Below are 25,251 nucleotides of genomic sequence, written 5' to 3'. Positions count from 1 at the left end.
TGTAAACCTTTGACATTCAGTGGTTACAGGTGAGGGTGTCTCAAGATCTTGGCCTGCCATCTGCCAGCTGTTGCTGCCCTATTGTCTTAGAAGCAAAATGAGGCCCAGAGGCATGGAGTGGCATCAACCATCAACCATATTATGGCTTTTTACAGGGCATGTCTGTTTCAGTGTGGATTGCCTGTGGTGATTTACAAGCAGCATCGATTGCCTCATTGGATGAATCATAAGCAATATCCATTCCCACAGAATGAGCTTTTCCTTCCCTGATAAAGGCACAGGGGCTCACACACACACCCTCCCATACTTTGCTGATTCAATCAGGGATTATAAATGCTACACAACGAATCAAGCTACCTCCTCAACCCAGCTTCACAAGAAGCCACTGTTGAAAAAAAGGGGCAGCATGAAGAGCACCTGTGGTAGGGTGACCAGTTGTCCTGCTGTGCCTGACATTGTTCAGGGAAACCCCTCAGTCCTGGGCAAACAGGGACAGTTGGTTCACCGCAGCCTAAGCCACACCCCAGCCTGAACGATTTAGCCACTCTGCCCCACAGCCAAGCCTTTCCTGAACCAGGTGCTCTGTGCTGGTCTGGGTCCCTCCAGCTGCTGGCCAGAACGAGAACTCTGCAGTAACTTGGTTTGCCTCCATTGTCAGCATGTTGTCAGTGTTTAGCACATCTCAGTTGAAGTCGTAAATGTATGCCAACATCAGAAATTCCATAGCATTCTTAAAGGGAAGTGCCCCCCACTCCCACAGCAGCACAAGGAAGACCAGCTGTCTGAGCTGCCTCCTGTGGGTGACTGTATTATATAGTTAACGATATTTACCGCGGCCTCCTGGAGGCGCATTATCACCTTTGCCCATTGACATTAGGCTTGGCCATGTGACCTGCCATACCTCTCCATGTAGGATTATATGTTCCAGCCCTGCTGTGCACAGGGTGGCCACATGACCCACGCAATGTGAGTAGAAAGACCCGGTAAGAGCCAGCTTGAGGTTTCTTCCTGCCAAGACACCAGCACTGGTCCAGATGGGGGCGACTCTGTCAAACTGGGTCCCAAAGTGAAAAGGACATGGAACGTAACAGAAACTAACCACGATGAGCACAAGTGAAAAGTAAATCTTAATTGCTGTCATGAGATTGAATGGTTGTTTGCTAATGTGGCCTAACCTAACCTATCTTAATGATACATCTATTTTTGTTGTTGTTGTTGATTTTTTAGAGAAAGAGGAAGACAGATAGAGACAGAAACATCTACGGGAGAGAAACATTGATTGGCTGCTTCCTGCATGCCTCCTACTGGGGGTCAAGCCTGCAACCCAAGCATGTGCCCTGACCAGGAATTGAACCAGCAACCTCTTGGTGCATGAGTCAATGATAAACCAACTGAGCCACACCAACCGGGCAATGATGATATCCTACATAATAATCCTATATAATAAAAGGGTAATATGTAAATTGACTGAACGGCAGAACAACCAGTTGTTATGATGCACATTGACCACCAGGGGCAGATGCTCAACACAGGAGCTGCCCCTGGTGGTCAGTGCGCTCCCACAGGGGGAGTGCTGCTTAGCCACAAGCCGGGCTGATGGCTGGGGAGCGCAGCAGCCTGCCTCCGTGGTAGTGCTAAGGATGTCCAACTGTGGCTTAGAAGGGGGAGCTGGCCTAAGCCGTCAATTGGACATCCCCCGAGGGCTCCTGGACTGCAAAAGGGCGCAGGCCGGGCTGAGGGGCCTCCCACCCCCCAGTGCACGAATGTCGTGCACCAGGCCTCTAGTATCTTTATATTATGCGTGAGCTCTGATTGGTGATGTATCTTTGACTTGGAGCGGTTTGGACACTCCCTGGATTCTACATGGAGAGTCCTGGAGGGGAAGAAGAGGATGGTGGGCTGTAATGCCAGGGTAATTGTGTGATGGGGATTCTATGCGCCTCCATCACCCAGGTAACTAACACAGAGCACTCTGCCCATGGAGCCAGCAGCCTCTGTCACTGTGCCTTGTGCTCCAGTGCAGGAACTACTCAGCCAGCTAGGTGAGAGGAATGGGGTTAAAGTGGGTGCAGGGACTTATGGCCGGAGACGCAGTGACCCAAAGAAACCAAGCTAGACACTGTTTCAGAAAGAAGTTTCAGATGTCAGGAACCCCAACACCTGGAGAGACCAGAGGGAGCAACATGAACATATGGGGTCGAGAGACCAAACAAGGAAAATGCTTTATGTTTTCTGGTGTGCTTTGATGGGCCTGGAGGAGAGTGTGACCCAAAGGAAGGTCTGCCTGAGGCATTGCCAAGTTTTCCTTGGCCCGAGGAGCCCCTCCGAAACTTGAAAGCAGATACGGTCAACTCAGGTTAGCAGACACTTCACTGAACCGAGGGCTCGCCATGCGTATTAGAGGGAGGCAATTTCACTTTCTGCATAAAACAAAAATTTACCTGGGAGATAAACACCTGAGAGTGAACACCTCTGAGGCACCATGAGAATAAAATTTTATCCTTGTAAGAGAATTGCATGGTCAGTTCACACACACACACACACACACACACACACACACACACACACACCCTGACCATGCAGATAATCTCAGTAAAGATAAAACATCAGAAACTGCACAGAACATCATCATGTTATTGCATAATAGATTAAAATAGAGCCTTTAACATGTAATTAAGTAGCAATTAGTACCAATGTACTTTTCTCAATACCTGCTCAGAAGAACTCATTAGAAACAAAAGGCACCCTGTCTCTTCCATCAGGACGGAAGTACCTACAACACATGCTGTTGGAGTGGCAATCCCCACACTGCTGAGAGTGTGAATGGTCCGGCCACTCTGGCAGACAATTTTGAAATGCTTTTTTGACTAAAATATTCGTATCTCTGGAACAGTATAGTCACATCTAAGAAAATGATCAGAAGCGCAGACAAAGATTTATGTACCAGAATGTAGCAAACAATAAATATCCGACAACAGGACTATGATTAAATAAATGATATATAAAAAAACCTAACAAAACCATCACGTATAAATATGAGTGCTTTCAATTATATAGGAAAACGGTTAGCAGATAATGTCAATCCAAAACAGCATAATATGAAATTGTGTATATGGTATACTCTCAATATTTAAGAATATGTACATGAAAAAAAATGACTGAAAAAGATATCTTAAAATACTAACAGTGATTGTCTCTACACAGTAGTATTATGGATGATAATTACTTAATTCTTAATACATTCCTGTATTCTCCAAAATTTCCATAATGATATATTATTATATTTTCAAAAAAAAAATCTTTTGTAAAAGTATTCCTAAATAATAATAAAGAGTAACTCAGTGATACAATAATACATTATTGTTAACATAATAATGAATGTGAGGTGATAAATGTGCTAACTAACCTCATTGTAGTCATCATTTTGCAAGTATACATGCATCAAATCATAGCCTTGCACACCTTAAACTTCCACATGTTATGTGTCCATTATTTCTCAAAAGAGCTGGGAAAAAATTAATGACATTACAAATCAGTTTACAAAAACTCAAAACAGCACTCAGAAAAAAAATTATACTTTGAGTATATAGCAATAAAAACAAAAAAATTACTATATACACATATGAAATGTAAATGAATTTTATTTATAAATGTATAGATGTACACACTTAAAATAAAAGTTACCAATTAGGGAGAAAATACATCAAAAGAATACAATGCCATAATCAAGTAGAGTTTACTCAGAATTTAAGGATGTTTTAATATAGTGAAAACCATTAATATAATATTGGGTGACTTAAATGATAAAAATACATGATTATATCAAAAGATACCAATTCCTACTAAAAGCTTCTAACAAACAATAGTTGTTAATTCCTTCAAGTAGATAATATTTGTTTAAAACTAACAAGTAACTTCATATTTAATGAAGAAAAATCAAAAAATATCTTTTTATCACAATTTTATTTAACACAAAATAGATACATAAGACAAATATTTTTGCAGCTATGATTTTAGAAAAACAAAACAGGCTTCTAATGTTCTTAGAACAAAGGCAATGCACTAAAAGACAAATATTTTCTTAAAGTGTTCATTTTAGACAATTCAAATTGAAGCATTAAAAAGATGTTTACCTTATGTAACACATTCCTTAGGGAGAAAAAGATTTTTTGAAAATTAAAAATATATATGTGGGAAGAAAAAAGAACAATGAAAACCAATATGCTGCTGATTCAATGGGCTCAAATGCAGAGTTTAACTCGTTATATGGCAAAAATATCTAAATACCAGTCAGAATTGCCAAGAAAAGTAAATAATGTTTTTGTTCAAAGCTAGGGAATAAAAGCACAAGGCACTGCAATACAAGGGAGTAAGTGCTATGCTGGAGAGCGGAGAACTCTCTTGGGGTCAGGAAAGGTTAACCCGGCATTTAAAGAATCTAATTTTACCAGGTTTTAAGGCAGGTGAAGGGAAGAAGGGTGACACCAAGAGGGAGGGAACTTACAAACGCAGAGTCACAGGATCAAACGGCCCGTTCCAAAAACCGCAAGTAGGTCAGCACACACAATATTGGCCTGCATTTTAAAAAACTGAATATTTAAAGATCAGAAAATCTGGCTTTCTGGCTTCTTTTGTCAAAATGGACAATCGGACAAACTGGACCAAGTTCTCACATGAAAACAAGAGGCAGTGGCCCCTTTTCGATGGGACAATTTGCCACAGCACTTCCTCTTTACCCCCTTTCTCTTACATCCAGCTCATTTCATCCATTAACTCACCTTTCTGGTCCCTGTAGCTGTCTGAGTTTATGACTCGTACCCTACGTGACGGGGACCAATAAAGGTAATGGCAGGAAAAAGCAATATGACTAGGACTGGATTTCAAAAGATCAACCAGGCAGCAGACGGGAAGGCAGAGGGAGAGAAGGGTGGTATGGAGATCAAAGAAATCCACAAAAGTCTATTAATTACATCAACAATTAAAATGGGGCAGCCACCACTGAAGGAGAGTAACCGAGCACCTCCCACAAAACACAAGACGTGACCTGAAAACCACTGAGTTCTGTAAGAGGTGATGAGGGTTTTAAACAAGGCAGTGTGTAGGGAATGTGAAGAAAGGCACGGACAAGGATAAACATTTGAGAGATTTTTGAGGGGAAAATATCTCCAACATTAGGTAACCAATTTGACACTGGGAACAAGGAGAAAAAAAGAGTATTTAGGGCACTCTGCAGGTTTGGGGCTTAAGTCATTAGATGGTGAAAACGCCAAAATTTAAAAAAAAAAAGGGGGGGGTTGGGGGGAAACAGCTTGGAGAAAACGTAACCCTTCAATTTAGGATATGTTGAATTTGTGGAGCCTAGAGATGTATAGCTTCACCTCATAAGGCCCAATAAATTGCCAAAGAAAACTTATCTCTGAGTCTAACTCTGTAACAACTGATTGTCAGGTACGATTACATAAAGTATTTCTACAGAATGATTACCAAAGAACTAAAATTAAAATGAAATATTATAGAATTGAATAAAATATTGCAACAAAGATTACAAAGGGTCAGTAACTTCATATATAAGCACATAATTATAAGATATATGAAAGAAACACAATAATATAAAAGTCTACCAAGTCTCTTAATGTAAAGGATATGCATTTATATACTACACTGTTTCCATTAAGAACTGAAGATGGTTTACAACAAAAACATACGTAGTACAATGATATAATGTAAGTAATGATAATAATAAAATGTAAAAATATTTTTTTAAAAATTAGCACCAGGAGAAATCAGAAAGGAAGAAGAAACAAGATATGCACGCTGTGAGGGCTTTCAGAAACACCATTGTTGACAACCAAACTGAAAAGAGTAACAAAAGTTGCATGACTTTTACTGTCCATTAGGAGAAACACAGCAATTTCTCCTTTTACAAAGGACATTTTTTTTAAACACTTCTCCCAATGCAAAAGACAGAATTTCACGACAAAAAACTTTCTAAATTAAATAAAGTTAGCCTTATGAAAAACTCACTACCTTGCCCCTATTTCTCAAATGTCATGCTATTGCAGGACAGTTAAGTATTTCTAAAAACACTCCACACAGACATTTGGGGCTATTATGACAGCAAACACAGGGAAGGGTTCCATAAAGTGCTTCTCTGTGGTAGCCTTGGATGGAAACAAAGAACCAAACATCTAGGCATCACTGGATGAAGACATCTGGGTGGGGGAAGAGAGGAGAGGGAGGGGGAAGTGAACATGAAGTGGGCGAGGTATACAGATCTCTGATGGTCCATCCTGATCCATAAAAGAATGAATACAATTTTGAGGAATGGATGAACTACACATCCTTCAAAGCACAGCAATTGGGCTTTGGACAAAGTTTCATAAGAGCAGACTAGAAGTGAGGTAGGAATCTCTGGCAAGCACCCAAAAGCTATATACTCTCTGGGTTGCCCGAGGATGCAACCACAAGAGATGAATATTATATGAGCACAGTATGGCTGACAGCCTTTCATAAAAATTAAGTAGCCTAACTAAAGGCCATCCCACATTGCCACAAAGGAGGTCATTACAGGCCCCCGTAATTAACAAAATGCACAAAATAAACACCTACAGAAAGCAGACACATAAAAATATTCACTTGCACATAAAGAAATGCAAATCAAAAGACAGTATCATTTTGCAACTATAAGCTAAGGAAAAGACTAACTTTAAAAATTCAATATTGTGTGGATTATAAGAAAAGAGTTATATTCAAAATTTGTTAGAAAGAATCAAAATTTCCCAGAGTAAGGGAAACAGTCAAGAAAACTATGATATACTAATGTATCTGTGCATAAAAATGATGAAGCATGATAAATGTGAACAAATATGAGAAGATGCTTATGAAGTTGACGTACTCAAACTGTATACATGGGCATACAGACAAACATGTGGCTGGGTCACAGAGCCAGTCAGCGAAACCTGCCGCTTTAAGAGCTCTGCCAGCCAGCCCGGGAAAGCTCTCAGGAACTGCAGGCAGAAGCTGCCATCCAGGGCTTGCCCAGCACGGACCCCATCTGCACTCGAGTTTACCCTCTCTTTGCCTGCTCAAGGTCCAACCTCATCCCCACCCTTATCCTCCAAATCTGACAATGTCTCCTTTTCCATCTTCTTTCACTCTCACGACACCCTGTGAGGTAGGTATTTTAAAGAAATAATTAAACGAATGAATAGCTACAAATCAAAGCTCAAAACGCAAGCTTTGTTTTCAGACCTTCCAATTGGACAAGCTGCTTCTTACTTCAGCGACGTCCTTCACGGTTTACCTGCACATGGCTTCTTGGCCGCCTGGGCAGGGGCAGAAGCCAGGGGGCGGGCTTCTGCGGCCCCAGGAACCGGTCTTCCTGGCTTCTCAAGGGCCTGTGAGTGCTCAGCAGAAGGAGCTGAATTATCTAAAAAGGAGAAGAGATGAGGTTTCCTAAGACACTCCTTTTACCATTTCTAAATTTCATTTTTTATTGGGAGCATTCGTCCAGCGAATCAGACCTCAGAAAAAAAAGTCTAGATTTGGAGAGTTTGTGTCTTCTGGATTTAAAATATATTAGCCCTAGCCAGTTTGACTCAGTGGAAAGAGCGTTGGCCTGTAGACTGAAGGGCACATGCCTGAGTTGTGGGCTCAATCCCCTGTGTGGGGTGTGCAGGAGGCAGCCGATCAATAATTCTCTCTCATCACTGATGATTCTCTCTCTCTTTCTCCCTTCCTCTTTGAAATCAATAAAAATATTTTTTAAATATATATATATATATATTAAACACACACAGAGCAAGCAGAAATAAGCTATTTCATAGTTAGGGGAGAGCCACGACACAAGAGCAGATGAAGAAAACGACAGGCCCTATACATAATAGAGAGTAGAAGGTCCCTCACCATTCAGGGTCCTCAGATAGCCTCCGGCATCGGTATATGCAAAGCCCTCCCCACCTTCTCACCACCTGCCTAGGAAGTCGGCCACTACCATCCCAACATAAGAAAAGTCCACAGTAAAAGCTTAGAGACTCTGATTTGATGATATGGTTTTCCCATCAACAATTCTCCTGAGTCTACCACCCAGTGAAACTGATCTTCAGCTACAGGCAAATCCAACAGAATAAGTAATCTGAATGCATTCCAATGAAAAGAAACACCAAATCATACTTTGTAGACCTTAAAAAGTGACAGACTAAGCGGCGAGATGGGAAGATGGTTATGATGTTGTACAGAGTGACAGTTTAAGATGCTAAACCAAAACATACTTTGACTGCAACTGGACTGACTAGTCTTCGTATAGTAACAAAACCGAAGGACTTGTGAGTAAATGGTAACAATTACTGTGCATCTGAATGAGGTCTTTTGCAATTTTTATCTTTATTCTATGATCCAAATTTTTCAGTAATATGCTTAAAATTTCCTAACAATTAAAAAAGAAAAAACTTTAATTCAATTTAATAAAAGAAAGCCATCCCTACATTATCCTTACCTTTCTAGTCACTGGCCCATCTCCCTCCTCTCTTTTCCTAATGAAGCTGTTAAGACTGGTCTATCTACTTCCTGACCCCCAACTTACCAAGGAGCTACACTGCTCAAACACTGGGCAGGTGCCATTAGCTGGCAGCCCTGAAAATAAACTCCATCCCTTCCCTTCTTTGGTTACAATCACAGTTCTGTATCATAAAACATTGACCGTCCTAAACTTTCCCTAGGACAGAGCTCTAAACACATGAAGTGCTTTCTCCCCAGACTCACTTTCAGATCAAAACTAGGTGCGAGGCCTGGCCGGCATGGCTCAGTGGTTGAGCATCGACCTATGAACCAGGAGGTCACCGTTTCAATTCTCCGTCAGGGCACATGCCCAGGTTGCAGGCTCGATTCCCCATGCAGAGCATGCAGGAGGCAGGTGACCAATGATTCTCTCATCATTGATGTTTCTATCTCTCTCCCTCTCCCTTCCTCTCTGAAATCAATAAAAATGTGTGTGTGTGTGTGTGTGTGTGTGTAAAAACTACATCAGTGATGGAGTTTTGTCTACCTCTGACATTCTCACCTTTATTTTCAAGCATCTTGTGCAGCTTCTCGTGCCTGTAGGTAGAGATTATCTGGAAATTAACGACACTGGAAACATTCAGTCCTTGGTCCTCCAGCAGCTTCAGGGATGCCGCGTGAATGAGTTGGTGGGACCGTTTGCATTTCTGAAGCCTGCACTCTCCCCTGACAAAGGACTTGCACACATGAAACTTGTTGCATTTGTCCTTGAGGATGCAGTAGCCATACTGGGCTTCACCTTTGTTGTAGCACAAACAGACCTGGGAGAGAAATGAGGCAACACTGAAAACATTGGTTTGCACTGTATCTTTTAAGCCAATAAATGACAATTTCTCTAACTGGCAACCTCTGGTCACCAATAGCTGTTAAAATCATTGGGTGGGCCCTAGCCGGTTTGGCTCAGTGGATAGAGCATGGGCCTGCGGACCGAAGGGTCCCAGGTTCCATTTAAGTCAAGGGCACGTTCCTCGTTTGCAGGCTTCTCCCCGCCCCAGACCCTGGTCAGGGCGTGTGTAGGAGGCAACCAATCGATGTGTTTCATTCATGTCGATGTTTCTGTCTTTCCCTCTCTCTGAAAATCAATGGAAAAAATACCCTCGGGTGAGGACTAAAAAAAAAAAAAAAAAATTGCACTTTTTATAAAATCATTGGGTGGAAGGTGGATGGGTAGTTACTCCCTCCCAGATCTCCCCAGCTGTTACTAACACACAGCTGCCTCTCTCTGACTTTGACCTTCTGTGGACCTACCTTCCTTTCCCAAAGTCTGCAGCCAATGAGTGAATTCTAAGCAGGTACAGGCTGGCCCTTTGCCTCCATTCTTCAGTGTAATTGCAGCTCGAGCCCCGCCATGAGTCTAGTCAAGGCCTGACTTTGCCTTGCGTGTAGCTTGTCCTTCCCTGTAACCTGCTTCCCTCTTTTTTTTTTTTATCTTACCACGTTTTGCAAGGAGCCCTACTTCAAGAAATCACACACACCTAAATCCCTATGTGTGGGGAAACCAACCTAGACAGGTAGTGTGAACAGATAATTTGTCAGCCAGACAAGGGCATTTTTTTAGGGAGCACTATTAATAATTACATTAGGGCAACGGATGTGAACTGGGTCTGTCCCAGGCGAACCAAGACCCTCCTGGTGGGGACCTTTATAATGATGGGTCAGGCTGTCAACTCTAAATACACGAATCGATCTTAAACTCACACACAAAAAAGATGATCAGGCATTGCGTCCCTCCTGGCGACATAGTTGGAATGTATCTGACTCATGACATAGCTAACCTGGCTTCGTCCATCTGAAGAAATGAGAAAGGAGATGGGCGCCAAGAAGAAACCTCCCGGCTCCTAGGGCTGACTCCAGTGCTGCCTGTGGGTACAAGCTGCAGCCTCTGCCATCTGAACCACAGGCTCAGCTTTGGGGCCTTCTTCCCTTCTAGACCCTGCAATCTCTTAGTTAAAATGGGACCACAATCACAAACTACCCCCTCTTTCCCAACACCCTCCCTTCTTCTCACCCCTCTTCTGGCAAGTTGTGAGTGTCTGTAATAGAATCACTGTGCCAGACTAGAAAACTCAACTTTTAATTGGTGGTCTCTTATAAAATTTTATTTTAGGGGTTCCAACTATTTTTTTAATATATATATATATATTATTTTATTTTATTTTTTTAATCCTCACCCGAGCATATTTTTTTCATTGATCTTTAGATAGAGAGTGAAAGGGCAGGAGAAGGGGGAGAGGGAGAGAAAGAAACATCAATGTGAGAGACCATCCACTGGTTGCCTCCCCCACGAGCCCAACCAGGACCAGGGCTCGAACCTGCAACTGAGGCACATGCCCTTGACCGGGAATTGAACCCAAGACCCTTCAGTCCAAGGGATGATGCTCTAACCACTGAATAAACTGACCAGGGCTTTTAATTTATATATTGATTTGAGAGAGAGAAACATTGACCTGCTATTCCATCCATTTATGCATTCATTGGTTGACTCTTGTATGTGCCCTGATGGGGGGATCAAACTCATAAATTTGGTGCATTGGGACAATGCTCCAATGAACTGAGCTACCCGGCCAGAGCTAGCAATCCAACTATTTTATTTTTGAAAAGTATTTGTGTCTAGCCCTGACCGGTTTGGCTCAGGGGCTAGAGCGTCGGCCTGCGGACTGGAGGGTCCTGGGTTCGATCCCAGTCAAGGGCATGTGCCCTGGTTTCGGGCACATCCCCAGTGGGGGTGTGCAGGAGGCAGCTGGTCGATGTTTCTCTCTCATCAATGTTTCTGGCTCTCTGTCCCTCTCCCTTCCTCTCTATAAAAAGTCAATAAAATATATATTTTTTAAAGTATTTGTGTCTGCCCCTGCGTCCGGGTGAGTCCGCGCCCCTGGGTCCGGGAGAGGCCACGTGCCCCCGGGTCCAGATGAGGCTGGATCCCGGGCCCGGGTGAGGCTGCGCGCCCCTGGGTCCGGGGGAGGCCGCGCCCCTGCGTCCGGGCGAGACCAAACCAGAGGGAGTCGGACCTGCATTACCACCATTTGTCCACCATCCAGAGCTGAAAAGTCAGTGCCGACATGTACACATAAGGAACTGGTGGACATTGAAATTGGGTCTCAAAAGAACTGTTGGTCCAGAAAGAAACTCACTACAGACTGATTCATTTGCCTGTCAGCATAACTATTATTGCTCGTCTCACATTCGGTTCTTATAAGTATATCTCTAGTGACACATGATTTCGCTCATCTAGGGGAAATGATGAACAACATAGACTGATGAACAAGAACAGACCCAGAAACAAGGAGGCATCGATCGGACTGTCGGGCCTCAGAGGGAGGGTAGGGGAGGGTGGGGGTAGGGGGGAGAGATCAACCAAAGGACTTGTGTGCATGCATACGAGCCTAACCAATGGTTAAGGACAACAGGGGGGTGGGGGCATCCGTGGGGAGGGGTGTGGGATGGGAATGGGGGGATGAGGACAAATATGTGACACCTTAATCAAAGAAATTTAAAAAAAAAAGTTGTCAGAACAAAAAATAAAGTATTTGTGTCTAGCTAAACAGATACAAACATACTAACTTCACCATTATAGCAGTTATAACGGGTACTTTTTAAGTATAAAACTGAGTCATGTTGCTTTGAAGCAATTAAAATTTATATCTAAGACCCACAAAAAAGTAAATGGGGGTAAATACTTGTAACAAATATGACCAGAAAATGAATTTTTATCATTAAAGACATCGTATAAATTAACAGGAAAAGACAAATGCCTCCATAAAAAAAAAAAAAGGCAAAAGCATAAACAGGCAATTCACAAAACAATGGCTTCATAGACAGACCTAAATTCAAATCTGCCATTTATTATGTGACCTAAGGCAAGTTAATCTATGAGACTCAGTTTCCTCACCTGTAAAATGGGGGCAAGTTATTAATGAACTAAGGTATATAAATTGCTTAGCATCTAGTAAACACTCAAAAAACCAGTAGCCTTTATAACTACTTTTATATCACAAGAGTCCATCACTCCCTGAGTACCAAAGTCCAGTAAAATCAGAGACTCCGGAAAGGTCACCTCCCCACCCCGGTACACCTGAGGCTGCCATGCTCTCCCCTGACCTTTTCCACAGGGCAGACAATGAGGGTGGCTCCTTGGTGACTCACCTCTGGTAAAAGGCAGGGGTCGTTCTGTAAAAGCAGAATCCGAAGCTGGGCCTCATTGAGGCCAAAAAGCCCGTGGTTTTTCAGCACTTGGATGTTGACAGGTGTGTGGATATCATGGGAAAGGGTACAGGTAGACCTAGAACACAAGGCTCTGGATCAGAGGCCTAGGTGCAGAGGCCAGTCTGTCCAATTCTTCGCCCAGGGTCCCTTTCCACTTGCATGTGAAGTCAATAAACAGGAACACCTTATTACCTAACAAGCTCTGGTAATAAGAAAGCTGGGTTGATGCAACTCCCCTCCCAGGGTCATCTTCATTTTAAATGAGGACCTTTAAAGCCAAGGGTATCCCTCACCCCCAGTCACCTGCCCTGACAGAGGGTGCCCACCTGTTCTGCAGGTGAGTGCACTTGTCTTCTCCACCCCAAACAGCCGCCCACCCCCACAAGCCACCAACGTTAAAAAGAAAGCCTGCCCCCACCCCACTCTGGGGAGCTTGAGTTAAACCAAGGGAGACTCCGACGGCCTCTCCGAAATCACCCACCCCTCCGTTTCCTGGGGGTCGGACCAGATGGGGCTTTCTAAACCCAGAGAGGAGAGACTAGCTTCCGTAAAACTTGGGGTTTGTGTGGGAGGAGGCAATCTCTGCATAAAGGGTCCAAGGCTCTGACGGGGATTCGCAAATGCTCCCCCAAAAGGAGCGCTGGAGAAAACGCTGAAGTCCCAATCCTGGCTTACCCGGTCCGGTTCCGGAGGGAGGACCCGCGATCGGGGACAAGAAGCGGCTAAAGAAATCCAAACCGCCCTGCGCGCCCGCCTCCTGCGGCGCCGCCTCCCCCGCGAGGCTTCCCTTCCGCCCTTTCCCAGGAGGTCGCCGACCCCCGGGCACACGACCCCCTTTTTCCTATCTCTTGGGTCCCGCTTCCAGCCTGAGGGTCCAGGCCCGCGCGCGGGGGTCGCGACGCCGCCTGCGTCCGGAAGGACGCCCGACCCACCCCCGGCCCCGGCCCCGGCCCCGCGCCCCGGCCCCCGCGCGCTCACCAGCAGTCGCGGTTCGGGCACTTGCCCTGCATGTGGCGGCGGCAGAAGTGCAGCTGGTCGCAGGCCTGGCACTCGCCGCGCTGGTAGCGGGCGCAGAGGCGCGCGGAGGACACGGCCACCACCCTCCAGGCCGAGGGGCCGCCGCCGCCGCCGCCGCCGCCCGCACCCGCCGCCACCTCGGCCTCCGCGTCCCAGGGGCCCTCCCTCGGCGCCACCTCCTGCAGCAGGAAGCGGTCGGGCCCGGCCTGGCGCAGCACGTCGCCGAGCCGGGCCTCCGAGAGCTCCACGTGGGCGCGCAGGTCCTGCAGGAACATGCGGCCCCCGTGCGCGCACAGCACCTTGGTGAGGAAGGAGCACACGGTGGGCTCCGCCATGGCCGCCCCCGGCTCCCTGCGCGGCCCCGCGCGGAAACCCGAGGCGGCCAGGCTCCTCCCAGTCAAGTCCACGACTTCAAACCAACATCCCGAGACCGTCTGGGAAGGGCGGGGGGCGGAGGCCGTGGGCCCGCGGTCCCCCCTGGAGGCGGACCAGGCAGGGACAGTGCTTTACCGAGCGCCTGCTCTGTGCCAGGCTCGGGTCAAGGTGAGTCCCAGCCTGAGGCCGGGGTGGGGTGGGGGTATTATTTGAGGGACTAGTAAGGGCTGCAAAGATGAAATACGTAATGTGAGTTCAACAAAAAATTTTAACTTCCACTGCTGAAGTGTTAAAAAGAAAGCGTTTATTATTAGCAAAATAAATAGATAAATAAATAAATAAAAATAAGGCCAGTCTTTGGGCATGGCGTCTAAACCACCAGCAGCACGCTAGGTAGGAAAGGCAACAAGTCCATCCGACTGGAGTTTTGCGAATGTTTTTTGTTTTGTTTTAATTGATTTTTTTATTTTTTTCATTTTTGAGAGAGGAAGGGGGAGAGAGACATCTAGATTTGTTGTTCCACTTATTTATGCATTCATTGGTTGATTCTTTTTTTTTATGCTTTTATTGATTTCAGAGAAGAGGAAGGGAGAGGGAGAGACAGAAACATCAATGATGAGACCATCATAGGTAGGCTGCCTCCTGCACCCCCGACGGGGGATGGAACCTGCAACCCCCGCATGTGCACTGACCGGAATCCATCGGCAACCTCCTGGTTCACGACCTGCAACCTTGGCGTCTGGGGCGGATGTTCTGACCAAATGAGCAACCTGGCCAGGGCTTGCAAGCCTTTTTATACATGAAGTGGTGGTGGGGGGGGGGGGGGGGGGAGAGAAAGGTATAAACTGGTCTGAAAGGATTTACATTAGCTATAGACAGAGGGATGGGAGAAGGTGAAACCGGCTAATTAATTGCAAGGAAGAAGTGTCTACTCGTGGGGAAGGAATGGTAGGCCCCACATTCAGCTGAGAAGGTGGCCGGAAACAGCCCAAAGGAAATCTATACGAAGAAAAGGCATTCAAGCAGAAGCAAAAAGGGGAGAAGAAACTTGAACTAAAAGTCAAGGCGGGGAAGGGCCCCCTGGCCACAGGTGGAATTAAGAAATCTGGCAAAAAGTGAGCTGTTCCCTGTGCCTGGGGCAATGATGATCCTTCATTCCATTCCTGTTTTAACACGTGGATTCTCTGTCAGAACACCTCTTGCCACCTATAGCTAGAATAAAGTGTTGTCTTGGAGCCTGTTGTACATTGAATAAACTTTTGTGATTTTTTTTTTTTAAGTGTCTGTTCCTGTGGGTTAACTGTGGGCAGCAGATTGGAAGTTCATGTGCAAATAAGCAGAGTCTCCCAGGGTTCTGCGGCATCTGACTATTGTCTCTTTGGGATAATCGGAGAAATAGACAACTAGAAATTAATCCTAAATTCCAACAGGTATGCAGGAATGTGAGCAGTCTTTTGTCAGAGCTGGCCCACAGCTGTTAACTGGCTCTCTCATGTTCTGTCATGTGGTAGGTGTGGGTAGCCTTAGGCCAGGCGTCCTCAAACTACGGCCCGCGGGCCACATGTGGGTGTTTTTGCCGTTTTGTTTTTTTACTTCAAAATAAGATATGTGCAGTGTGCATAGGAATTTGTTCATAGTTTTTTTTTAAACTATAGTCCGGCCCTCCAACGGTCTGAGGGACAGTGAACTGGCCCCGTTTAAAAAGTTTGAGGACCCCTGCCTTAGGCAGTCAGTAAGTGAGGAGGTAGCCACCAGCCAGCCACAAGGGGCTGTAGAGCACTTGAAATGTGACCAGTCTAAATTGAGATGTGATGTGTGAAACATACACGCTGGAATTCAAAGGTTTAGAATGAAAAGAATGCAAAATATCTCACTGATAACTGTTAATCGTGTTATATTGATATTTAAATAAAATGTTATTACAATTTCATCTGCTTTTTTAAAAATGTTTTTGTTGATCTTTAAAGAGAGGAAGTGAGAGATAGAAACATCATGAAAGAGAAACATCATCGATAGGCTGCCTCCTGCACACCCCCGCACTGGGGATCAAGCCCATAACCCAGGCATGTGCCCTGACCAGGAGTCAAACCAATGACCTCTTGGTTCGTGGGTTGATGCTCAACCACTGAGTCACACTGGCTGGGCTCCTCTGCTTCTTTACCTCTCTGATATAGCTATGAGAAAACTGTAAATTACCTATGTAGCTCACTTGATAGTTCTGTGGACAGCACGGGTCTAGACCTGTACACTAAGCAACCATCCTTTTTGCCAACACCGTGCTCTTTTATTGAGCCAACGGCTAATGCAGTGACCTAGTACAGTGGTCGGCAAACTCATTAGTCAACAGAGCCAAATATCAACAGGACAACGATTGAAATTTCTTTTGAGAGCCGAAAACCGACTTCTGCGCATGGGCCACGAAGTTTCAATTGCACTGTACGTGCGCGCCCGCATGTGGTATTTTGTGGCAGAGCCACACTCAAGGGGCCAAAGAGCCACATGTGGCTTGCAAGCCGCAGTTTGCCCACCACTGACCTAGTACAAAGATGAGTAAGACATAACCCAGGAACTCAACTAGCCTCATTGCTATTTTACTGGGTGGTTCTGAGGATTGAATGAGTTCATGTCATGTAAAGAAACTAGAGGAAGGCAAGTGGCCAGATGCCAGACCTCTCCATGCTACGAAGTTTGGACTTATATACTGAAGACTTTGGGAAGCCACTTCAGGAATTCGTTGGTGGGGGAGAGGGAGGTGACAAGATCCCTTACCTAGAATGCTTCCCCCCTCATCTAGAGATCTCCTTTTTGCCCTTCAACTCTGAGCTTGGCAGGTCTAGTCTTCTCTTCAGCAAGACCTTTTCTGACCTCCCAGTCTAAAGTAGTTCCCCAACCCAACCAGCGTGGCTCAGTGGTTGAGTGTCAACCTATGAACCAGGTCATAGTTCGATTCCCGGGCACATGCCTGGGTTGCAGGCTCAATCCCCAGTGTGGGTCGTGCAGGAGGCAGCTGATCAATGTTTCTCTCTCATCACTGATGTTTCTATCTCTCTCTCTCACTTCCGTCACATGAAAATTACCACTGATTTTTCATCTTGCTTATTTATGCATTTGTAGAATTCAAGTGTGTAAAAGCAGGAATTTATTTTGCTGTATCCCTAAACTTAAAACAGTGCCTGGCCATGCTGTAGGATAGGTGTTTTACAAATATCCCTGGCAGCAGTTAAGACTGGATTTCTAGAAAAGCAACACAAGGAATAATGGAAGAGAAACAGGATTTAAGTGATTATAATCTCAATTTTTATATTTAGTTTGCAATGGACAATCCAAGATCGATGCTCAGTAGGCTGTTGTATATTCAGATCAAGAGTTAAAGAAAGATGGAGGGGGAATATAGGTGAGCGACATCGAAGTATTAGGTATCCGAAGCTGTGAGAGTTGGTAAGATCACTCAGCAAAAATGAAGAGTGAAAAGCACAGGAGGGAGGTTAAACCTGGGGAATTGCAACATTAAACATGTCTGAAAACTTGAGAGCCTGCTATGCCAAAGGAAATAAACAACTAGGACAAATGACTAACTGGGAAAACTCAAACATCTGCTCATGTTTGGCTTGGTGGCATTTTCGTGCTCCGACAAGCAACAGGTTGCTATTTACATTGAGGTCCAAATCAAATGGCAATTTTGCCTTCACTTTCATCAAATCTACACTGCCACATAGGGATTTTCCTCTCTCTCCATCCACGCTTCGTGATGAAAGAATGAGAAGGGCTTTCAAAGGAAAATTCTGAAGACCATTTACATTTTTAACTTCTGTTCCTCAGCCTGGCCCTGGCCCTACCCTGACCACGGGAAGTCTTAGCAGCTTCCAGCCTCTCTCCCCCTCTGCTCCTCAACAAAAGATGTGCCCACAGGCTGCGGACTTCTCTACCACCACCACCACCCTGCCTTTCCCTGGCCATGTGCTGAAGGCTCCTTGGTCACTGAGTCCTGGAACGATAAAGCTGGAAGGGACACATCCTCTGTCCCTCATTGAATCAGTTGGTGTCTGCAGTCGGCCGTCTTGTGGAGATACCTAGAAATAAAGCAAATGAAGGCAGCAGAGCAAAATTCGCATTTACTTTTTATTAGTCTCAAATTGGGCTTACAGAAGAAAATACAATTCAACGATTGAAATACAAATACTTGAGCCAACGTCCACACAGTTTTACCGAGGTCTGAAGCAGCCAGCTAGTCACGGGGTGTAGCACAGTGAAAGGCAAGTTGGCTTGGCCCTCAAGGAGCTTACATGCTAATGCAGAAAGCAGACAACCTGGAGTTGGATAAATGCTAAAAAATGAACAAAGCAAGGCGCAAAGTATTTTAAAAACTGGGGATTTGGGAGGCAAGCATCCAATCTAATCTATAGGACTCCTTATGGAGGTAAACACACTAATCTCAAGATGCTAGATATTAACCGAGTCAGTGGTTCTCACCAGTGAAATTTTAGAAATTGATGGGTTTTGGTTTCATAATAACTGGGAATTATTATTGGCACTCAGTGGATGCAGCCAGGGATAACAGATGTCCTGTGGTATGTGGGTTAGCCCCACAAAACGAAGAATTATTCGGTATCTATACGACTTTCTAATGTCCGCTGGACATTTATATAGGACCTACAGGTCGCCTGAGAGAATATAAATGTTTTCCTCTTAGACAATCTGTAATTTGCCTTGTCCTATTATCCTTAAAGTAAGGTAATTTCGCTCTTTCCCTTACCATACAAAGATAAGGTATATGGTTTGTTATCACTTACCCTAATATTGGTCTTCACTCTAGTGTCACCCATACCTCTTATCTTTCATTTTCCTGTACTTCTTTATAGGAAGTAGCCTCTGATAGACTCCTAAATCCAAAGCTATTCACTTTAAGTAGGAATAAATATCTATTTCATGATGTCGTATAGCGTAGTCATGCCGGAGCATTTACATAGTGAAATTCAGAAAGGAAAGAAGAGGGAGAGATAGAAACATCAATGATGAGAATCATTGATCGGCTGCCTCCTACACGCCCCCTACTGGGGAATCGAGCCCACAACCCAGGCATGTGCCCTTGACCAGCATTGAACCCGGGACCCTTCAGTCTGCAGGCTGACGCACTATCCGCTGAGCAAAATTGGCTGGGCCCAGTTTATTTTTATTATAAATTTCTTTCCTCCTGTTTCTCCATTATAACAAAGTTAGGGCAGTAAACTGATTTTTCAAGAAATGCATATGTATAGGTTGATTGCATTATCTATGAATCATCTAAGGACAGCAAAGGGGATGTTACAAAACATCTGCTCTGAAAAAGGTGACTAGATCTGATAGGGTTTGTGGTTGTAACCATAATGGGATGGGGAGCGGGGGCGCTACTGGCATTTAGTATGTGAGAGCCAAGTATGCTAACATTTTGCAATACATTTGACAGTTCCTCACAGTAAGAAGTTATTCTGCACCCTATAGGAATTTCGAATGTCTTACTAGACATCCATGTATGACCTACAGCTCATCTGCAAAAATATATGTCCTCATTTTCTCCACTTTGAAAATCTGTAGATTTTCTTGCATAGCATCTTTATTTCAATTAAGGTGTTCTTATAGAAGTAAGTATCAGCATATGCAAGTAAGTTATTGTATCACTAGTTTTTATTCTAATGTCCACTTGTATCCCTGCTGTCTCATTTCCCCATACTTCTTCGTACAAAATAGCTCCTAATCTCCTACCTTCTTTTAAATTCAAATTATTCTAAGTAGATGTAAACATCTGAGTACTTAATTAGGTCTTCTAGTATAGTCCTATCCAAGTTATGTACTTTTAATTTCCCTTTTATATTAATACTACTTAATTTTAAATTTATTTCTAAAAATTGTATCTAGGTATAGAGTGTGTTACCACTAAATTGCATTTTGAGGACAATAATGTGGACGTTACAAAGTATTTGTCATTTAAAAAGAAGGCAGGGGTGCTAGTTGAGGACCAGTGAGCTATGTGAAAAATCCCAAAGGCCTGGAGGAGAGCCAGAGCGGCTTGTGTGGGAGAAAATAAATGATGGAGGGTAGGGAAGGGAGAGATCATGTGGGGCCATGATAATGATTTGGAACTTTATTCTAAAGGCATGATCAGATTTGTGTTTTGAAAGATGATTAAGTAAAAAAATTTAAAAATATGGCCATTCTTGCTGCCAAGTAAAGAACAACGTAGAAGGAGACCAAGGTATTTAAGAGGGAAAACAGAACTTGAGAACAGCGTAGATGCTCAGGGGAAGGTAGGGGAAGGGGGTCAAGGATAACTTGTGGATTGCTGTTTGAGCAGATGTGTGGATGGTGATACCACGTATTTTCATACAGAACCCCGGGGAGGAACTGGTTCATTTGAGGGAGGCAGAGCCAGAATTCCGTTTTGGACATGCTAAAGTAGAGACGCCTGTGAGATATCCCACTGGAGATGTCTAATGGGCAGCGGGACCGAGTCGTATAAGTTGGATCTCTGCAACATGAAGGCCAAGATCAGGAAGTGAAAACTCCAAAACGGAAACCACCATGAAAAAGGAGTAAGTAAACAAGAGCAACTATTTGTGGCAAGAAAATAACCCTACGCTAACAAAATCCTTTAAACGTTTGTTACTGGTGGACCCTGAAAGCCAAAGAATTGTAGCACGCTGGGCACTGATTAAAAATCTGACATATAAAATCTCAAATGCTAATTAATTTTTGTAACATGTCGGCAGGAAGGAACTAGAAGGGATATTCGGAGATTGGGATGGAATGTTTGAAAAGGAAAATTGAAAGGAAAAACCTGGCTCATAATAAGGAACTTGGTTCAGGCAGCTTAACTGCTCTAAAAACTGACTGCACTACAATTCCATACATTTCGTTACATTAAAAAAAAAAAAAAAAAAAAAAGCCTCTTGCAGGCGCAAAGCCTGTCTGAGGCATTATTCTATTAGTCCTGATTCTGTGCTCACCAGGAAACAAATTTTGTCTCCTTAGGGGGCCCATCCTTCAACAGGAGGGCCCTGCTCCTAACTCCTAGGTGAGCCTCATCTGCCATAGCGAACGACTATAGGAGCCCTCCAGTTTATCAGTCATGCTTGTGTGACTCTGGTTACTGCACCTCAGTACTCCCAACATACACACACCTCATGGAAGTCCGACCTGAGAAAAGCCTTCTCTGGAATCATACTGATTAGAACATAAGTGTCTACTTTGACATAATGATATCAAGAGCTCAAACGGGCCCTTAACTCGAGTTGGAACTTCTCTCTGAGCCACATTTGGCAACTCTTTTTTATGAATTCCAGCGTCAACCTGGATGGGGTCCCCTAAATAAACGCAGAGATAACGAAATGTATGCCCCAAATTAGTTTCACTGCAATGGTACAGAACTGCAGCTGTGTCTGTAATGGCATTTAGATTACCTTTACTCCCCCCCTCCTCCCCCCGCCCCCCACACATCCCTAAGCATTCCCTTCCCCCAACTTTTCACAATCTTTATGCAAGGCTGTATAATGTCTTATGGGCTTATTTCAATAGGCCTTTTTAGATTTCTCTCAAAGTTCCCAAATTAAGTTTTTTTTCAATTTAACCAAAACAAAACCATGCCATACAGTCAACTGTAAGAGTAGTTGGGAGAGAAAGTAGTTGCTGCAATCACAGAAGTATTCGAAATCGTTCTTTACGTCTAAGGCAGTGGTTCCCAAAGTTTACGACACACACCGCCGCCGGGCTCTCACCCGCAGAAACAGTGATTTTGTTGGAATGGGATGCCTTCTGGACATTGGGATTTTTGTTTGTTTGTTTGTTTCCAGATGATTCACATGTGCAGCAAAGTTTGGGAACCACTGACCTAAGGCATTTGATAAGTATGCGAGAAAATGTAAAAAAGTTTAACTGTTACGTGGGTCAATCCGGTTTTCTAATTGGATGGAATGGCTAGGGCATCCTCTATGATGGTGTACTCATCATTTCTAACTAACCACACAGGCTTTATCTGCTTCGGCATATTCAATCACATATTCTGGGTAAATCTGATTTTTCTGAAAGATGACAAAAATGGAAGGATTCAACCTTGAATCCACACAGCTGTCATACAGTAGAGGAGGGCTGGTGTAGCTCCTCTTTCCTTCAATAACATTTCCAATCAGGACTCGGGCAAAAAACATAACGATGTTTTTGTTTTTGGGATCAGACTGGCAGCTTTTATGGGCAGTAATGGCATCTTTTGTAAAGTAATTTCCTAGAAATAATAAGAAAAAAAAAGATTAAGAATTATTATAAAAGCAAGTAGGCCGTTTATAAGATTATTTACACATAATTAGATGACATGCATTGGCTAAGCTAGCCATTTTCAACCGGTATGCCGCGAGAATTTTTAAAACATTCAATACCCGACTATTTAGTCAGGGGCGCTGACCTTTCCCCCCTTAGATTGTTAAATAAAAAAACAACAGTAGCCAACACAGCCATAGCTGTCTGGTGTGGATGAATCAAAATTATACTTTTTTTTTTTTTTTTTTTTTGGTGTGCCAAAGATTTCTAGCAATTAGTTTATGTGCGCCATGACATGAAAAAGGTTGAAAAAAGTCACTGGACTAAGTATATGTCCACAATCAATACCTTACTGATACTTATAAGCTTTCCTTTGCATTTAAAAAATGTTTATTATACAAGTAAACTTGAATACACTGCATAATCCTACTGAAACAACAGAAACAGTTGCTAGTGTGCAGGGCTCACTGTGATGGTGAGAGCCACTGGGTGCAATGACCAAGTGGCGATATCACACGATGCAATTCATGCAGGGTGAGCTGATTTATAACTGATGAACCAAAGATCTTCCAGCAAAGGCCATTTAATATTGTAAGGGACAAAGGTCATTTACTACTGATAGTAAGGTTGTGAAAAATGTGACAGGAAGAGGTATAGAATGAGCAAGCCATTAACCCTGGCAGAGCTTTTCAAAGACAGTTGATTCCTCATCCTCAACTCTAAAACACACTCTGATAATCACTGAGGTTTCCATACTCAGCAGATCAACAAGTTCCTGACAAATAAAATTTTCCTATTTTTATTTTTATCATTGCCACATGCTTTTCTGCCCTTTTATATTATTATTTTTTTAAAATATTTTTATTGATTTCAAAGAGGAAGGGAGAAGGAGAGAGAGAGAGAGAGAAACATCAATGATGAGAGACAATCATCGATCAGCTGCCTCCTGCACTCTCCCCCACTGGGGATTGAGCCCGCAACCCACGCATGTGCCCTCGACGGGCATTGAACCCAGGACCCTTCAGTCCACAGGCCGACACTCTATCCACTGAGCCTAACCGGCTAGTGCCTTTTCTGCCCTTTTAAATGAAATGAGTATATATTGAAAAGTCTGATTTCTATGCAAAAAATAATAAGTAAAATGAATTTGTTGTATATATAGTAACAAATGTTTAATAGTTTTTTGCAAATGTTTATTATTTTTTGCTGTGTTTTTTTTTTGTAATTCAGATGTTTGAATGCATGAAATATTGCTTATCGTGAATAGGTAAGCTACTGGATATTCTGGGTAAATGATGTTCAACAATATTTAGAGTTAAAAATGACAGTCCGGCCCGGCCAGTGTGGTTCAGTGGTTGAGCATCAACCTATGAACCAGAAGGTCATGATTCGATTCCCAGTCAGGGCACATACCTGGGTTGCAGGCTCAATCCCCAGTGTGCAGGAGGCAGCCAATCAATGATTCGCATCATTGATGTTTCTATCTCTCTCCCTCTCCATCTCCCTTCTTCTCTGAAGTCAATAAAAAAGTATTGCCCTGGCCCGATTCCAGCCAGAGGCACATGCCCGGGTTGCAGGCTCGGTCCCCAGTGTGGGGCGTGCAGGAGGCAGCCAATCGGTGATTCTCTCTCATCACTGATGTTTCTATGTCCCTCTCCCTCTCCCTTTCCCTCTCTGAAATCAATAAAAATATATTTTAAAAAAAAGAAAGTATATATATATATGTGTGTGTGTGTGTGTGTGTGTGTGTGTGTGTATTTTTTCTTTTTAAATGATAGTCTGACTATACTGACCTACCATTTCCACTCCCACTCTCCTTCACAAACAGTTAACAGCTTGGTGGGAATTTTCTTACACCTGTTCCTAGGCATTTACATACAGATATGCACATTTAAGCTAATATGGTTTTGTTTTGTTTTTTCATAAATACAACCATACAATATGAACTGTTCTACAACCTTTTTTCTGCTTTAGTCCTAGAAATCTTGCTATGGCAGTACACCTAACTCCACCTCGTTCTTTTTCATGGCTGTATAGGATTCCACTATATGGACGTATAATTTAACATAACTATTCCTGTATTGATGAAATACATAGGCTGCTTTCACTTTTTTGCTATTATCAAAAGCACTTCTAAATAAGTGCTTCTAAAACATCCTGTAACAAATACCCACTGCATATTCTGGATCACACTATGCATCTCGCTACATCATAGTGGTCATACCTCATTTCTTAAGTGTCTGCAAAGAATTATTCCTCTTATGTCAATATTCTAAAACTTCTATTCAATTGAAGCTATTTTGGAAAGAAATCTTTCTACAGCATATACATTTCTGTGATTTAAAAAATAGAACAGACTCATTTTATCCCTTCTTTTACTGATACATCAGAAGTAGATGTAATTCTGACATATGGTGTTACAACATAGGGCAGTCCTCTGGAGTTACTAAGGTGGACAGAGCCATTTACTCCCGTACAAATGGCCACAGCATGAGAAAAAAATGTTGTGTTTGCATCTTGCAAATCATTTTTCCTCATTCCCCCACTTAAAAGCTGTTCACTTTCTTCTTGTCACCTGCCTCTAGCATCTCTTCACTGCCACACTCCAAACTTCCTGGGCTGAAAAAACACCACTGTTTCTGAAATAAGACTAAGTGGCTTCTGAGGAGCTCCCAAGGGTCCAGGCTGGGCTGGGCTGGGCTGGGCTGAGGGGACCCTCCCCCCCACCCCACCCCCCCACCCCCGCCGCCAGTGCACGAATTTCATGCACCAGGCCTCTAGTTCAAAATAAATACAAACAAAGCAAAAACACCTCCT

At 43.7% G+C, this 25,251-nt stretch overlaps 2 protein-coding genes across 3 annotated transcripts in view; both read right to left on the bottom strand.

The window, feature by feature from the left end:
• Positions 1–3,556: 3,556 nt before the first annotated feature.
• On the bottom strand, positions 3,557–14,222 carry ZC3HAV1L (ZC3HAV1 like). Its single transcript, XM_079785912.1, has 4 exons — positions 13,738–14,222; positions 12,700–12,835; positions 9,059–9,317; positions 3,557–7,429 (listed from the first exon to the last, which is right to left on the bottom strand). Exons 1-4 carry the CDS (start codon positions 14,109–14,111, stop codon positions 7,293–7,295), a joined length of 906 nt encoding a protein of 301 aa, XP_079642038.1. The 5' UTR covers positions 14,112–14,222; the 3' UTR covers positions 3,557–7,292.
• Positions 14,223–18,060: 3,838 nt separating this feature from the next.
• Positions 18,061–25,251, bottom strand: part of ZC3HAV1 (zinc finger CCCH-type containing, antiviral 1) — a 64,105-nt gene continuing 56,914 nt past the window's right edge. For both annotated transcript variants that reach the window (XM_079786813.1, XM_079786812.1), the window contains exon 13: positions 18,061–22,402. In XM_079786813.1, the coding sequence (XP_079642939.1) occupies positions 22,134–22,402 (269 nt within the window). In that variant the 3' untranslated portion in view covers positions 18,061–22,133. The remainder of the gene's footprint in view (positions 22,403–25,251) is intronic.

The sequence above is a fragment of the Cnephaeus nilssonii genome (genome assembly GCF_951640355.1).
Source record: "Cnephaeus nilssonii genome assembly, chromosome: 12".
NCBI classification, from domain to species: domain Eukaryota; kingdom Metazoa; phylum Chordata; class Mammalia; order Chiroptera; family Vespertilionidae; genus Cnephaeus; species Cnephaeus nilssonii.
The sequence above is the reverse complement of the archived record's forward strand: the minus strand, read 5'-3'. Positions and strand labels throughout refer to the sequence as shown.